Raw genomic sequence first — 18,700 nt, 5'->3', positions numbered from 1 at the left:
CCTGTACAATGAAAAACTTTTGATAATTACTTAGGTTTATGGCTTCTACGGAATTTGGAAAAAAAAAGTTCACATAAATAGTGGAAAAACAAAGTATATGGGCTACCAGGGATTTGAATCTTTTACCAGCCAGTTAACTAAAAAGTTTATGATTTCCTAGGACACTACAATGACAATTCAGCTGTTATTACTAAATGCACAGAAAATGAAAGATGTTAATACATGTAGTAATAACCTACTCTGTTGCACTTGTATGTGTTAAGAATATGCATGTATGTATACAGAGTTGAGTACATTATATTAAAACAATTTTTGATATGCAAACCAGTAAGTCAGGTAACAACCACAACTGATATAAATTTGTAGTGGAATAACACTGATCAGAGCTACATTTTGACATTGTTTGGTGTTTTGTAGGTAGTGAGATGCCACAAAAACTTAATCACTTTTGAGAAGGGTATGTAATAGCACTTTCTGATGCAAAACATTCACATACTCAGTTGATAAAAAATGTGTTCAAATCCAGGACTTAGACTTTCCAAATAGGTATATCTCTTGCACTTAAATATATTGGAAACAAAGGAATATGGATCAACTTGGGACACCAGGACCATCCAGAAAGAGACAAGCAATACGTTATACCTCAGCAAAATTCAGCATCTTTTAACAGGTGAGAATTCACAAACAAAAAAAGCCACCCAGTTGCCCTAGGCAACAGCACACACACACACTATATTCAGTAAGGATCTCCATATGGAAACAATGCCAACAGGGTACGTGTTCAATAAGATAGAGAGAATGAAACAGGTAATCATGCTATTTCATAAAATAACATGGCATTCAAGTCAATGGATGCTGGGCCCATGGAATTCTGTCAACTGAATGTTTGAATGAGCACAGAAAAACTGCAGACCACATATATTAGATGCATTATGGAAAACCTGCAAGGGAAGAGTGGTGTGCTCTGAACATGACAGCTTATGACAGAGCCTCTTGCACTGAAAAACTACATTGTATGGCTATTGTCCAGATGTATGGTCATCGGACAGGGCAAAATTCAATGTGGTGATACAGATAGGACTCCAAAATCAGTTTAATATAACATACTCAACCACAGGATATTAATCTTGTCTGTTTGCAAAATGAATTGCAAAAATAAATTAATTGTTTTCACCTAATTAAAGACAAACATATGACTTATTAAAAAAAAGATTGGGCAATAAATTTATGAAAGGTTTTGTAAGCATAGAATGGAAGCCCTAATCCACAGCATATTTTTAGTAAAATAAAAAATTTTCTTAATAATAATTACTCCAGATTTAATAACAATCAAAGCCTGGTTAAGTCACAAAATTATGGTTAATATTACACATTGTTTTATAAAATGCAATGTATCAAATAAGCAGTAAAATAATGCAAGCCAAAATGTTGTAAGTTTACCAATATTAGCTATTTGAAAAAGTCCTAGCAGTCTTTAGGCTAATTGATGAAATTATTTGTTTAGAAAAATAAAATATTTAATAAAATTCTACACTAAGGTGTTGTCTTAAATACATAATAATATCACCTTAGATGAAAACTTGTTTGAAAAAACACACATGAACAGGCCAGAATCAATATTATTATTATTTTAAAAAAAACTTCCCAAACTGGACCATTTGAAATTAATGAACAGTAAACAACAACCATTAATAAACTTTGCTAAACTTATATTTGTAAAACAGAAATATTCACAAACCTTTAGAAACTCCAAAGCTAGTTCATTCAAATCATTCATTTTCAAATGAGCTATCTCATTCCAATATAAGTGAAGTACAGATGCCCCACCATTTGGGTACACTTCTTTCCTGATAAATTTTCCATATTTCAGGTGCTTAAAGTCAGTTGATGGAAGCAAACGGGGAATATTCAGTGACACCACAGTTTCCTGTATAGATGTTATGGGGCATAAAAGGTTTCTGTCAATCTTGCACTGAATCCCAACATTGTGGCGAACTGTCATCTTTCTCTGACATCGAGAGCATAATTTTGGCATTTTAGAAGTAACGACAACCGAGGAGTCTGTAACAAATATATTACTGTTCTGACCCTTTTCTACTTTTCTTACTTTAGTGGGTGAAGAATCTTTAAGATTTGATATTTCTCTAATTCCCTTCAGGGAATTACTTACATCCAAAGACATGACTGTATCCTTCCCTTCAGAATGTACAGTTTTTGCTTTTGCAGCACCAAAATATAATTCTTTTTTCACATCATTAGCAGAAAGCATATTTGTTGTTGAGCATTTTGATTCTTTTTCTTTTGTATACAATTTTGAGGCTTTGTTTTCTTTGGTTTTGACTTTCCCAGAATTTTTCAGAACAGATTTGCTATTTTTTTTCTCAGTACTGATATTATTTGGAGATGACATGATGTGTTCAATTTTATTATTTTTTGAAGAATCTTTCTTTTTTTTATGCAAGCCATCTGTAAAATTAATGTTACTAATTGGTATACTACTCTCTACATCTTGAACTTTGTGATAAGACTTAATGACATCTGATGGAGATTTCTTTTTGGATTTAAGTAAATTTTTATTTTTATCATCCTTCTTACTATTATGAGTTTCAGACTTCTTGTTTGATGTTTTTGACTTGGTTTTAGTTTCTTTCCTGGAAAATGTATCCTTTATGTCAGTTGAAGCTTTGGGTAAAGCCTCATCCTCATCACTGACATTTTCACTGCTACGGGCTAAAGAATTAATAATTTCATCTTTTTTCTGCTTTTTCACATAGTCTTTCTTAATTTTCAAAGAGTTCAATATTTTCTTGTGCACTGATTTATCACAGTTGGGCTTTTCAAGTTCAACAAATTCTTTTGCCTTGTCTTTGTTTCTTTTCCTTTTTAGTTTTACCTTTGTTTGATGAGATGTTTGTTTCTCTTTTGTACTTTGGGTTGAAGCTGAGGATTTAGTTTTTAGTAAAGATGTGGGTTTTTCTTTGTTTTCTTTATTTTGAAAGCTCTTCTGAGAATCTTTTTTCTTGATAACTTTTTTATGTTTTTCTGATGGATTGGTAGTTTCTGTTAAAACCTCTTTCCCCAATATCATTTTTGATGGAGTTTTACCAATGCATGGTTTACTATCTATTTCAATTTGAAAACTGTTGTCTGTTGAGAATTCTTCATTTCTAATAAACTTTGTTAGTCTTTTCACTGGTTTTCTACTTTCTTGTGAAAATTCTTGGTCAGTAGGTACAGCAGCTTTGGTAACTACTTCATCTGCGTAACTATTCAATTCTTTTTTTTCTTCTTTTAAATCTTCAACCACCTGTAATAGGGATTGTTCAAGTTCACATTCTTTAACAATACCAGCTGAATTATTTTCATCTTGACCAGATCCTACCTGGTCAACTGACTGTTCTACTAACTTTTCAGTATTTACCGTTTCCCTTTCCACTTTCAGGTCTATACAGTTTTCATCATTAGCATCTAATTGACCACTTACTGACTTATCATCTTCAACATGATTACTTTCATGTTGAACTATTTCCTCAACTGAACAGACATCATTTATTTCAGACTCCTCCTTAAACCACATATGATTTTTCAGTGGCATCTCAAGCTCTTCCCTAGTCTTTGAATTTTTTCTTTCTTGTTCTTCATTCTTTCGTAACTCTTCATCTGTGTCACTTGCAATCATTTCTTTTTCACTTGGGAAATGAGTATCTTGTTTTTCAAGCTTTTCATTAATCCAGCTTTTCTGTTTGTTATTCTCTTCTTCTGAAACAACAGTGACAAGATCATTTAAACTTTGTTTTGGAGAATGAGCATCTTTTGTTTTACACTTGCCTGACTTGTCTATCTTTTCTTCAACCACTGATATATCTTCCACTGATCTACCACTACAAACATTTTTTCTTTTTCTTTTTGAGGAGTGATTGTCTTCTGTTTCAAATTTGTCCTTATTTTTAGAACACCTGTTGTCTTTACTTTGCTCTTTATTTTCTGATTCTTCTGTTTCAGAGTCACTTGTGGTTACCTTTTTGACTATTTTGGGGGAGCAACTGGCTTCACTTGTTATAAGCTTATCTTCCAAACAAATACTTATTTCATTTTGATAATCTGTTTTGACTATTTCTTCCTTAGAGTCTTTCTCAAAAATGTTTGTTACTTTGCTTAGGGGATAAACATCTATTCCTGCTTCAGACTTATATTTAATCCAGCAACTGTTTTTCTCTTGATGTTTGACATTCAGTATACCTTCTTCACACTCATTAATAGTAATCTTCTTTACTTTTCTTTTTGGTGGATGAAAATGTGTATGCTCATTGTCTTCAGCAATGTTTTCAACACTTTTTCTTTTCATCAACATTTCAGATTCATCATCAGATTTATTCCTCAAATAATTCTCACTTCGAACCATTGAGGAACCAACACTAGAAATGTTTGGGCTTAATTTATGTTCTAGTTCAAAATTATTCCTCAATTCATTTACAGGGCTGCCATGAGGCATTAAGGCTTGTGAAAAGTCCACAGAAAATCCTTCAAAATTATCTCCACTCTTATGACAATTATTAAGCATTCCATGGAAGTTGGAACATTCCCATGGTTCTTGATCAGGAGGTGGTATCCGCAATCCTTCCTCTATAGGTGACGGCATGTCATCAGCTAAACAGAACTCACTTTCAATTTCCCCTCCAGGAGTCGGAGCTCTATGAAGTTCTGAGTTAAAATCTAACAGGTCAGGAGTGTTCTCCCAATGGTTTTGGAGATGTATAGCTTCCTCATAAAAATTGCTTTCTTTTTGCATTTCACTTGGACTTGTGACTTCTTTTGTTTCAATAGTTCGGTGTTTATCTGATTTATGTTTTTTATGCTTTTTATGCCTATCGTTATTTTTACCACCAGAAACTGAATGCTTCTTTCGTTCTTTGTCTTTTTCTTTGTGTTTTTCTTTTTGTGTGGTGTTTATGAGATTTATTTTTTTCTGCAGTTCCACCAGATATCTTGTCTCTTTCTGAAGTAACATCTGTTTCAATGAAAAAAAAAATTAATAAAGACAAAACATAAATCATAGCTGCTATTTTTGATTGAACCACTAATGTTAATAGCAATGAAGCACAAAAGCATTAATTTTTAATACATAAATACTAAGTGGAAATCACAAAAAAGACAGTCAGTGCTAAAAAATGTTAAGTCATACAATTAAAACAATGGTACTTATCATATTATTAATTAATCATATTACAATATCATGAAATTTTATACTGTGCTTCACATTTTACCATTAATTATAATATTGTACAACAGGTTTACTTTTTCTTTCTTTCTTTGTAATTAAGCAACGCTACACAATGGGCTATCTGTGCTCTGCCCACCACGAGTATTAAAACCCGGATGCTTGCGTTGTAAATTCGCAGACATACCACTGTGCCACTGGGGGGCAACAGGTTTACTAAATAGGGAATTACAAATATTGTTGAGATTATGTATTTATCTATAATCAAATGTGAAATGTCACTTTCAAAATAACTTACAATTTTCAATAGTGAAATTGTCAGAAATTATTATTTAAACATTAACATAGGAACACTACTTAAAACAAGGTAATAAAAACATATTTAATTATTAAACAGCAATAAAACAGGAAATTTATATCCAGCAACAGCCATCTGAAAGGTTTGGCCAGGAAAACATGAGACAGCCTGCTTAAGTACAATAGATAAACCATATGATCTGATGCAACACCTCAGATTATCAGGTATTATTATTTAAAATATCATGTTAACCTATTTCAATAATTGTAATTTTTACAACAGAACATTTAATTAAGCCTGTAACTTCAAAACATTCTTGGAGTAATTCCAAGAAATGTGAACAACACAATACAGTTTGAAATGTTTACTAATTGTATGCAACAGTTGAAAGCAATTAATTACCATAAGATGCAACTTTATCTTTCCTCTTCAATAGCATTTTTGTCGTGGATAAATTTTTCTTCATCTCAAATATGCCTAAAAGCAGTCTCCAGATTGGCCAGATGTAAACCAAGAGATTTGTGATTTTGCTTAGTTATCTCACACTTATGTTTAGATACAATAATTTTTTATTAAGTTATATAGCTTTGGTGTACAAAAATATGCCAGTTACAACAAATTTATGGGTCTGTTATTTATAATCTTAAATTTTACAAGAGGAATATTATCTTTACTTATTGGTCTACTCAGCAGATATGAAACAGACTGAATTTCAACTTTATTCAAGCAATGAAAATAAAATAAAACTTTTAAAATTCTGTATTAGAAGTAAGTAAGTTTGTCATCCATAAAATCAATCACGTTGAAATGAATGTATTTTTTCACTTGGAACTTTATTTGCTGGGCATCAGAGTATGGTCCTTTCAAACCATTTGAAATGTTAATGCCAAACTGATTTCTCTCGTAGAGGAAGCGTATAAAGTATTTTGAGTTGGATATATTTTGGAGCATTTTTTTTTTAAATGAAATAATGAAGGCAGCTCATAATCTCAATTTCATGTTTTCAATTAAAATGTCCATCTTTTTTGTTGTTTATTATTTCAGAAAATGAGATATTTCAGCAGCAAGCCCCCTAGTAGTTCAGTAGTATGTCTGCAGACCCACAATGCTAAAAACTAGGTTTCAATACTCGTGGTGGGCACAGCATAGGTAGCTCATTGTGTAGCTTTGCTACAAACAAACAAAATTTAGTAGCAGAAGCAAAAACCAGATGTTATAATGACTGATCGAAGTTATAATTGCAGCTGATGTTGGGTAGCATCAACAGTTGAGCTAAACAGAAGGCTATAATAAAGTAATTACTACAGGGCAAACCAATTAATTGAACCAATGGTATTTACAGACTTTTACAGGAACAAATCGTATTTGCACAATTATTAACATTACATTACTATGTGAAAGTGATTTTCTGACTGACCAATTACGGTTTGTGTGGTTTGATCTAGAACTGAATTTCATTGTTTACAATACACCAGATTTTCAATGGAAGATGGCAACTGTAAACTCCACCCACCTTTCATTTCTAAACAAATCAAATTACTAGCCAGAGGGGTAATTTAATTGCATTATTGCTGCCCTATTAAGTTAGAGATTATTACTAGAGCTGGGTGAATCATACTCTTAACCCATTAACTGCGGATATTTCTTTCACTGAAGTTCTATGGCTCAGATGCGAATGACGGAAATATCCATCAGTCGTACATATATAACTATAACTCTATGCGAATGACGATAATTACCGTTTTATTGTGATTGATGGCAACTCAGTTTTATCTGCGAGTCAGAAAACAGCAACTGAGCTGCTCCTGTAGCAGTTAATGGGTTAATGCACTAATTAAATGATACTTGTTTACCACTTTTCCAACAAAATATCTGATGCTTAATGAAATATGCCACACAGTGCATACACTGGAGTTAAATAAAAAAATATATCAAGCTCTAGAATATGTTCCTCAAAACGAAAGTCTGGCCAATTATGAAACTCATCTAAAACATATCCACGAATGAGTACAATAAAATGTGAGAATGGATTGATGAAACATTTACATATTTTTAACTTATAAACATACAAGTTAGATCTATTATATTTTAGTACGATTATATAAGCTTTTAATCTTATTGTTTTAACATCAATAAAATGTGGTATCCATACAACCTACAACACATTGTACATCTTAAATAACCAAAGACATAAAGAATACTTTTTATATATATATGGTAAAATGGTTGAATTTATAAATATGATTATCAGGATATAAGACATGCACAAATGCAGCATTATTAACAAAGATGTAAACATATACATTCATATAATATGACGCATGTAAACATTTCAACAGATTGTCCACAAATTCAATCCAAGAGAAATCTATATGATGTGAAAGACACTAATTCAAAGCTTCTGCTACGTTAAATGTAAATGTGTATAACAAGAATAATAGTTCCTTGAGAAAGTAAAGTGAGATACAGAAAAGGCCTTGAACATTAAGTTGAAAGGGAAATGTTTCTTAAAAGTTATGAATTCCTTATCAATTTAAAAATTGACTCTATAAATATTACATACATACATCTATAAATATTGAGAAAGTGAACTCAACATCAAAAAAAGAAAAAAAGAATAATATAAATATTTGATGATTGTTTTTGTTTGAATTTCGTGCAAAGCTACACGAGGGCTATCTGCACTAGCCATCCCTAATTTAGCAGTGTAAGACTATAGGGAAGGCAGCTAGTCATCACCACTCACCGCCAACTCTTGGGCTACTCTTTTACCAACGAATAGTGGGATTGACCATCACATTATAACGGCCCCACGGCTGAAAGGGCGAGCATGTTTGGTGGGATGGGGATTCGAACCCGCAACCCTCAGATTGCAAGTGGAGCGCCTTATCCACCTGGCCAAAATATTTGATGACTAAATTATAATTCTCAAGAAACAGTTATCAGTTTTAGTCATTATTTAATGAAGAATTTTAATAGTTTATGGAGCTGGGAAATTAACTCAAAAATTACAATTAAATTGATTAATGACAGAAAAATAATCAACTAATCAAAATTAGTGCTTCAGGTAATTACTGTTTTCAATTATTCCAACTATCCAATAATCAAAATACTGTCATTATTATTTTTGATTGTTATTTTTAATTAATTCAATTTTGTTTAGCTTAACTGATTGGTAAGCACAACTCATGAAAATAATCATATAATTGAAATATTTCCATTATGTTTATTTGTTGTTAAGCACAAAGCTACACAGTGAGCTATTTGTGCTCTGCCCACCATGAATACAAAAACCTGATTTTGAGCACAAGTTTTTCTTTATTAATTCAAATTTGTTCAGCATTGGGGCAGCATAGCTTGGTGATTGGGGGGTTTGGGGAATTGCCTTGTTTAGTTGCGGGTTTTTGGGTTGGATTTACATTGCTTCCAAACTTGTTCACCCTTTCAGCCATGGGGACAATATATTTGTTTATTTTTGAAATACAGCTAAGTTACTAAAGGTTCTAATTGTGAATTGCTGACTGAAAGAACCAACCATCAACTCCTGAGCTGGTTCAGTATTAATAAAGTGCACAATTTACCATTTTTTTCCTATTGTGTTATGTATCTACTTTATAATTGCACAACTGTATTCTATATAGTTGAATAAGGTGTAAAACCCGTTTTAACATTGTGGTGCATAATGATTTATAATTTACACAACTTTGCTCTTTAATGTTAAATAAAATATACTTTTTCTACACTGTGCATGTGTTATATTTGTATCACCAAACCTCTTACTTTTCAGAACTTGAATTTTGATGGAAATTGTGTCAAGGATTGGCACATATGGAATCAGCATCTTTCTGATCATTGGACAAACACTAGCAAATGGTCAAGGAACCTACTAGAAACAAAGCTATTGTTGATTTATTTTTAATTTCTAACATAGAAACGGTTGAGAGGGTGGAAATTGGGGAAAATCTGGGTGCAAGTGATCATTGCTCTATTAGGTTTGATGTTTTACTGCACATGGAGATCAGGAATAATGACATTTTGGTTCCAAGTTTCAAAATAGCAAAGTTTGAAAGGATGCAACAAGAATTATTAGTTGTGAATTGGGCAGCTGAGTTATTTAGATACACTGATCAAATGTGGAAAATTTTTGAAAACAAGATTTTAAATATTCAAGATAAACATGTTCCATATAGAAAGAAAAGGGTGACTGAAAATAAAAATCCAGGTTAGTTCACAAAGGGTATAAAGGAGAAAATCATCATAAACTTAAATTGACTAGTATGACAAAAGATTTAGAAGAATATAGAAGATAAAGAAAGTTGGTGAAACAAAAAATGAGGACATGTAAAAATTAACAGTAAGGATTTCTTTAAATATATTGAGGGTAAACAAAATGTTAGGATATCAGTAGGGCCTTATAAAGGGATTATAAGGGAAGGCTCGTATCTGATGATTATGAGATGGCTGGGTTATTAAATTCTGTTTTTTCTTCAGTTTTTACAAATGAAGATTTAAGCAATATTCCTCATCCTGAACAGTTGATAGATAGAAACAAGATGATCACACCAATTCTGGGAAGTTTATAGAATGATAAGACCCCTGGACCAAATAACATTTCCCCCAGGTATAAAAAATTATCTTAAATAAATAGTAAGTTTTAGGAAAGTTAGGGTTCACACTACATGAAAGAAATAAGCAAAGAATAAAAATTATTTTTCTGACAGAGATGAAACCAATGAACAGAGATCACCGATTTCAGGATCTAGATTAATTCCAAAATGGCAAACAGTGTTTAGATTAGCGATCCAATAAGTTTCTTTTATTTCTCTATCAGCTTTAGTTTTGAATCCTGTTTCAATGCCAATGAAAGTAACATCATTAATGAAATGACTGGGTTGATTAAAGTGTTGAGTAACAGGGAGATCTTTTTCGGTGTTAATAGAAGACTTATGGCTGTTAAAACATTCTCTAAGAGTTGTTTTTGTGTATGTCCTAAATATTGGTGATTGAATTTATTACACTGTATAAGGTAATTGATGTTTTATGTTCCACAAGTGATTTCTTTGAATATTTTAAAGATTCTTTGGTTGTGCTTGTCAGAAAACGAGTGAGTAGTTTTTGTGTACTTACAAGTTTGATAATGAGCTTTACTGCATGGATGACATCCATTTTTTGGTGGGATGTAATTCACTTTTGTGTGAACAAGGATATCTTTTAAGAGTTCTGCTTTTTCAAAAGGAGATAACAGGAACTTCAGGAAATATCTGTTTAAGGTGATCATTCAGTTGTAGGAGATGAAAATGTTTTTTCTAATTCATGGAACATTTCTGAGTTTAAACTGATAGGTAATAACAAGAGGAATTCTATCTGAAACTTTAGTGTTGCTCTGAGTTAGGATGTTTTTCTGCTGAGTGTTGTTAGCTTTTTCAATTTGTCTGTCAATTTCAGTATCCTTATATCCTCTTTGTAACATGGTTTGTTTTATATCCTTAGTATGTTTTCTGTAGTCTGTTTTATCTGAGCATATTTTCTTTTTTCTAAGAGCTTGGTTGTAGGTAATGTTCCATTTAGTGTGAGTGGGTGACAGCTTTTATAATGAAGGTATTGTGGTCTGTTTGTAGGTTTTTTTTTTTATACAAGTTGGTTGTAAAATTCCATCCTTTAAAAAGACAGTAACGTCAAGAAAGTTAATTTGGGTAGGCAATCAATCAAAGGTAAACTTGATTGTTTTGTGAAAGGAGTTTGTATATGAGATAAATTCTTTAAGTGGTTCAAGACTGGCTGTCCAAATGAAAAACATGTCGTCTATGTAACTTTTCCATGTATGAGGATTTACCGAGGTTAGTTGTAAAAGCTGGTTTTCATTATGACCCATAAAAATGTTGGCATAATTGGGAGCCATTTTGTTACCCATTGCAATACCATTAACCTGAAGGTAATATTCATTATTGAATTCAAAGTTGTTCAGAGTTAAAACCAGGCTGGAAAGATAACTAACTATTTGAGATTCTGATGGGTCAGAAAGGTTTATTGCGGACTTTAGAGTTTCTGGTCCTTCATCTTGTGGAATATTAGTGTAAAGTGAAGAAACATGTATCGTATTAATGATAAGGGCTGGCTGTGAGGTTTTTTGTTCACTCGTCTTTTGGGTGGGACAGCCTAGCTGGATCAACGGGTCCCCTTATTGTCCCTAAACATTACATTAACAGCTGGCATAAATATAGCCACTGTCTATATTTATTGTTCAGATATGATAGTAGCTGAATAGTATACGATATCATGGTCTAAAATGTTTGCACAGTTTTTCATGTTCTCGCATTCAGCAAATCTATTGTGTTAAAGACCACTACAAGTGAGTCATCTATTTCTTTACCATCTTTCTGGTCAGTGAATGCAACATCAATGTTTCAGTGTAGCTCGAGATTCCCATCACCATTGGTGAAATGGTAAGTTGCTAGTGGTACCACAGCATTTGTTGTTTTATTCTTGAAGAAGAAAACCTAAACTGATTAGTAAAACATAAATCTGATGTAACTGAGAATATATTATTAATTCCTACTTCTTTTGATAGTGTAAATGTTTATAAGAGAGGTTTGTTTTATACCATTTAGCTATTTTATAATTCTTAATAATATGGCAGTAATCAACCTGCTACTGATAACTTCTTGTGTCTTACCAATTCAGTAATTCAATTGAACAATTTTTGTAATATAAGAAATCTTTTCTTAGCTTATGGTAATAAATATATAAAACAAAACTCAATAACACAATTTCTAGTATAAAGTAGCTGAAACTGTCAGATTTTCAAGTAAACATCTACTGAAATTGAAAAAGAATGGTAAAATATGTTAGCAAACTCTAGAAAAGCATAAAAAAATATTAGTGTTCACAAATATGAGAGTCATAAACTGTACTAAAGTCTAGAGATTGCACTGAAGATTTTGTTTTCAGAATTAAGATTGACACAACTAGTTATCTATTAAGTATATAATCTTCCAAAATTCTAGTCATTGTAAACTGCTTTTTTCAATTCTCTCAGTGAACAAAAGTTAAAAAATCTTTTCACCAATGCTGTTATACTAAAGCTCTAAGAATAAGCTTAGGTTTTAATGGAAATTTTAAAAACTTAAAAAAACAAAAACTGCTTCATGAACCAATAAGTATGACATGAAGTATGTGAATACTATGAGTAGTTAAAGTTCACTTTATCTCCTACGGTGTTTTAATATTTAAACTATTTGAGCATATGTCTAGTACATTTGTGAAATATATAGCAATTAGTTAAATACAAGTTCATCAAAATAATAGCTGGAAAGCAGTTACTACAAACAAAAAAAGAACTGCAAAAGTTAAAAACATGCATCACATTATAATTTGTGACAAAACGCTGATTATACATAATTAACATTAACTTCTGATCAAAGCATGCTACCTACATAGATCAGAATTAATGAGTATAGCTAATTTAATATATTATTCTTGCATTCTTACTTATGGTATAATAATTACAATGCATGCTTTTATCAGTTATTTACCCTCACTGTTATTGATATTATCAGCTGTGATCCCAATAATATCTCACAAGATTTGGTCAGTAAGATTTAGGTTAGTCCTAAATCTATACACTAAGCAAAATCTTGTAATGGACTAACAATATGCTGCTACAACCAGGGTCAAACAAAAAAGAAATTGTTAAACTTTAACAACCAAAGATATCCCAAAACAAAACTTTCAAACAACTGGTATAGAAATTTTATCATGTACAAAAAACACAGTTAATAAATATATGTCTGGCTAGGACTTTATATTAATATTAATGAACAATATAACATAAATATTAATTTTATTACTTCAATAACTAAAGGAATTAGGAAAAAGAACCAGTAGAAGAAAAAAACATAATTCTGAAAAAACAGTATTTCAAAATTAAAACACTCCAAGATCAATAACAATCAGCAGTAATTTGTTTTAACTATATCTCGTGAACTAACTCACTTAAGCTAAAGGCAGGGTTTTTATTTAGTGGTTAGACCATGAGGTTACATCTCATGTGACCAGCTATTATCATAAATCTATATAATCTTTCACAACATTAATATTCATACATCACTGCTAGGGGAAGCTTGCGCCAGAATCATGATACAAACATACTCAAGTTGAACTGTTCTGGCTGAAAGGTGAGTTGGCACTTTAATATAATTAAAAATTCATAGTTGAACTAAATGATAGAAGGAATAATAAATGAACAGTAAACAAAACCATAAAAATTAAATGTAGAATCTGCTATCTCGCAATCTTATAAGTATAATAATAGTAATAGTAAATGAGAAATAATAAAAATTAGATACATATATTAAATATTCTAACCAAAACTGTCAACAAAAATAACAATGAAGAAAGAACAGTGCAATTATTTCTTATTTATCCAACACATATACACGTGCTCGTAAATATCAATTATTTAAATTTACACCATTTAATAAGAACAACTAGTAATATGTACTCAAATTTTTGCCACTTACTTGGAGAAGAATGTTTTTTCATGAGTTTATTTTTATGCGATTCAATCTTCTCATCAATAGTAGTAGTATGCTTTCGATCCTGCATCTTCCTTCTTGAAGACGATTACCTTAAAATAATACATTTTTATCTCACTGTTCAAGATACAGATGAATGGGTATTACAACTTATACAGTATCAGTACATGTATTAACACCTATTTAGCTAGTTTCCATTTCTTCATGAAGAATAATTTTTCCCACTTTAGGTCCCAACAAGAAAAAAGCACACTTGTGATTTGCATTTGAAAAATTACTACCATTTTAAAAATAGGAATTTCAAATATATATACATACATATGTGCCTCTATTCTAACAACTGCTTCATTTTTCTTTAACTCCACACAATTTTTAAGATACAAGTTACCCAACTGTTTGCTTTGCTCTTAGTCATGTCTAGTTTATTACCCCCTACAGATTGTCACATGACCTCTCCCACTCTTACCATTTGTTCTTTCTTGACCAATGATACACCCACGACTCCACCTTATAAACCTACCAGTTTATTGCAAGATTAATTTCATCTACATCTACAGAGCTATATTTAAATCATGTTTATTTTAGCACACTATGGGATGTATTTTTAGATGCTACCTTGGAGTTTTATGTGTTACTTTGAAATTACTGGTCATTACATAGGCAAGCATCAAGTGTTGGGGGAATGGGGAGCATTGAAAAAGTTTTTAGATGAATTGTTCAATCATTTCAATAAACTTGAACCCATGGTTTTAAGCTAAAGAGGGTTTTAAAACAAAATGTAGACAGAATGCCTGTATATTTCAGAACTAATAATTTGAGAAGGAATTAAATCAGAAACACTAAACGGAATTCTAACACTTATAGCTTTAGTAATAAACAAGTTGCACTATTCTGTTTAGTTAATCTCAGTTTGAGTCTATCCATTAACTGGCATTCCTTTATTTTTAGCTCATGTTCATTATTAACCTCCACCAAGATTTTAAAATTTTCTCTATTTATAGGTTTATTACAACTGTATAGCACATGAGTATGAAGTATATCTCAAATATGCATGTTCTTGTATATGTGTTTTTAACAACCTAGTAGTATAACCTATATAATCTAAATTACATTAAGGACACCTATATTGATTTACTACATTTGATGTTTGATAAATGGATATTCAATCTGTATATCTAAAAACATTTTTATTCCACACACTGGTTTAAATATACATCTCAATTCTATTTGCAGATAATTATGATGGATTATTTTTTTAACTGATTTCTAATCTCCATTGTTTACTTTCCAATATATGGTAAAACAAAAGTAATTTTTTGTTTTGCTTCCCATGTGAACAATGTTGGAAGGACTCTCTTACTTACAAATTCTGAATAACTTTATTTATGATATTTGTTGGAAAAGCATTTTTTATTAGGAATTCATTAATATTTTCTATCTCTTTATGAAAAAATTCATATTTACTGGTTAACTCGTATGCTGGATGAACAATTATTATCAGGTTTTTCTTGCAAGATAATGATATAAAAACTTTCTAAGTTTCAATGTAGTTCTGTAAATGTCTTTTTATAAAAAATTTCACATTCAAATTTTCCATCATTATTATGAAGAAGTAAGTGTAAGAAAGGTTGTTTATGATTAAAGTGATGTTCAACAGAGAATTAATATTGGGATGTTCACTGTTGAGATAATTTAAAAAACATGCTCTCAACATGTTCAACTTCTCTAAAGATTACGAAAGTATCATTCACATACCTTCTATAATATATTGCCTTGAACAGTACAGGACATTTCCCAAGCCATGGGGCTAATTTAAATCCCATTGCAACCCCATCCACTTGATCATAAATTTCATTATTAAACATAACATGAGATTACTTAGTAGCATAATTCATGAGCTCTTGAACCATGTTTTGGAAATTTTATCATTGTCGTTATGGAACAATAGTTCTGTGCACAAATTTAATGTCTCTTGTAGAAGTATGTTGGTATACAAAGATTATATCAAAGGTAGCACAGTGCACCTCTCTTACTCTCTCCACACGGGCTCCATCAATCTGATCAACCACGTGACCTTTTTGTACTTGTAGTCTTTATAGATTTGATACTACTAACCTTTGATATAGTGTGTGTATATCTTCACGAAATTTGGCAGTCTTTCAGTAAACATTATAAGCCATTCACATGCAAAAAAACATATTTTTTAACGACGTATTTTTAATAAACTAAAAAAAAGATTTGTCCTGGAATATAGTATTTATTTTGAATAGTCCGTGTGCAGAATGATTTTCATGTTAAGATTAAAAATATTTTTCTTCATTTCAAAAATATCAAATTTCATTTGAGTAATCTCTAAAACCTCCTAAATACATTCCAAATGTTTGTTTTCAGTAGAACTTTACATTTTATCTGTTATTTTCTCTACTCTAATCCTATACAAGGTTGTTCAATTTGACTGATCTCGTAACCACCAAAATAAAAATCCAAATAAATAAAAATTACCAGCCTTTTATTTTTAGAATGACTTCAAATGTTGTGTGAAATTGCATTTATTTATCCTAAGTAGCTGCTGCTCTCGTGCATACCTCTTGAAATATTTTTATTATAATATTCCTATTGTTTATTTTACCTAATCTAACCTTAACTAACCTAGAGAGATCTCCATTTTGACATTTTAGTTACATGTATAATAATAAGTAAACAATAAACATAAAAAAAAAAATAAAGTACTTCCACGTGTATTCTTTTTTTCTGCTCTCGATTATTGATGACAGTTAACCTTACTTATTTTAAACTAATGGTGGTTGTGCATTAAACAATTTTTATTTAATTAAATAATGCACCAAAGAACATAGACTAATAACATGCAAAAAGCAGACAATTTCCTCTAACAAACACAAATTTTCTAGCTTTCTAACTATGTGACAAGAGCCATTACAAATGCATCCAAGCTAACCATTGTGATTCCCGTGGGAACCAAAGCTGAATTAGAAGTGAAATTGACTATTTTGTGTTCAGAACATAACATAATAGAAAAAATCATCTGATAGATGAAACCTTGAATTTCTATTGGTTATAGATAATATATAATTAAATGTAAGAGAGAACTATCAACAAATCCTGAAAGAGAGGATGTGACAGGTGGGTGTGGCAGAAGGGATCTGATTTTCTATTTGACAGCTTTGTAAACAAACAAAATTGATGGCTACAAAAATTATGGTTTGTCTGAGCAACGAAAATTTTATAGTGAGTAATTTAAGTTTAATTTCATAGTTTCTGAGGGTGGATAAAATAGAGATGAGAAGAAAAAAAGAAAAGATTGCATGTAAGGCATGACTGCAAATATTATGTAATATATAATGGATAAATGTTTTTGTACTCCATTTGAAATTATTCTGTTGTGGTCAATTAACTCACTGTAAAATGATTCAAATGGTGCAAAATATTGTTTTTTAACCTATCAGTAGCACATCTTTTGTGGATGACATTAGTACTAATAAAAATATTTACTAATTGCTTATATATCACATCCTCTCTTTTTAATAATTAGAGAAAAACTAAAAGAATTATTACATCCCATACATTTGGATTGATAGCCTTTCATCAATGATAACAAATGATTATCTACTACAAGTTCGAAAGCTTAGTACTTGAATTGTGAATTTTTATCTCTCATGAAGGAAAAGATGGTATTAGAGTATTTTAGACTGTGATGGCAGCATTCACATGCTGTATCTTTAATTATACTACTGATATTCAAACTTTTGTGGTGCAACTAAAAGTAAAGCTGTTGTCATAACTTACACTTAAAATCAAATAATTTTACAATTATAAATATAAGCTGGATTATGACTATGTGAATGTGCATGTATACGTTAAGTTCAGATCACAACTGACAGTTAATGAGTTATGTACCCTAGTTCCTACTACTAAATGAATACAATATTTAATATTACTAAATAGAGATATTTAGCAGAGGAGTCTGATACTGATAGTTTAGTGTATTATTGATATTTACTAATTTGGTATTAATAAGAGTTCGAGTGGTTAGGCCTAATTTCCTGAATAAATACACTACATAGTACAAACGCAATAGTAAGTTGTAACTCTGATAAAACGATAACACTTTAACTTGTAAGTTATAATATGTCGATGACACTAGGCAGACGCTATTAGTATTATTCTTATTTTGCTAGTACTACTGGTATTTAATGCTACAATATGTACAGATTACGTTTACAAGTACAATAAATTAACGCTAAACTTAAGCTAAGTTAAACCGTAGATTTTCTTATTGTATTTATAACTTACTGCTAAAGATTTACTTACTCAGATTACAGATGAACTGTTATAAGCTTAAATAATGATGAAGTGTAACGACTGGAAATAAATAATTTTTTGTAACAGCCAGTAATCTGAACATTCTTGTAATTTCCAATATTTCTCAATAACAGTCAAGCATGCAGCCATTTTGGAATTTAAACATCAATAGTATGACGTTACGAGGGTCGTCATTCAAGCCTCACTCTTATGTTCTGAGTTTTGCTATTAGCTATTTCATACGTAGTTGACCAATAAATCGGCAGTTAACTGGAAAGCGCGAAAGCCTATTCTCGTCAGCATTTCCTATTACGCATGCGTCGTAAACTA

General features: G+C 31.0%; 1 protein-coding gene across 1 annotated transcript in view; it reads right to left on the bottom strand.

Annotated features, from left to right (window-relative positions):
• LOC106465153 overlaps positions 1-18,558 on the bottom strand; it is a 46,782-nt gene extending 28,224 nt beyond the window's left edge. The window contains exons 1-3 of the mRNA XM_013925351.2: positions 18,380-18,558; positions 14,036-14,142; positions 1,739-5,008 (exon numbers count right to left, since the gene is read on the bottom strand). Coding sequence (XP_013780805.1) covers positions 1,739-5,008 — 3,270 coding nt within the window. The 5' untranslated portion in view covers positions 14,036-14,142; positions 18,380-18,558. The remainder of the gene's footprint in view (positions 1-1,738; positions 5,009-14,035; positions 14,143-18,379) is intronic.
• Between the last annotated feature and the right edge of the window lie 142 nt (positions 18,559-18,700).

The sequence above is a fragment of the Limulus polyphemus genome, unplaced genomic scaffold (genome assembly GCF_000517525.1).
Source record: "Limulus polyphemus unplaced genomic scaffold, Limulus_polyphemus-2.1.2 Scaffold1851, whole genome shotgun sequence".
NCBI lineage: Eukaryota > Metazoa > Arthropoda > Merostomata > Xiphosura > Limulidae > Limulus > Limulus polyphemus.
Note: the sequence above shows the minus strand (reverse complement) of the source record. Positions and strands in the feature narration are given on the sequence as shown.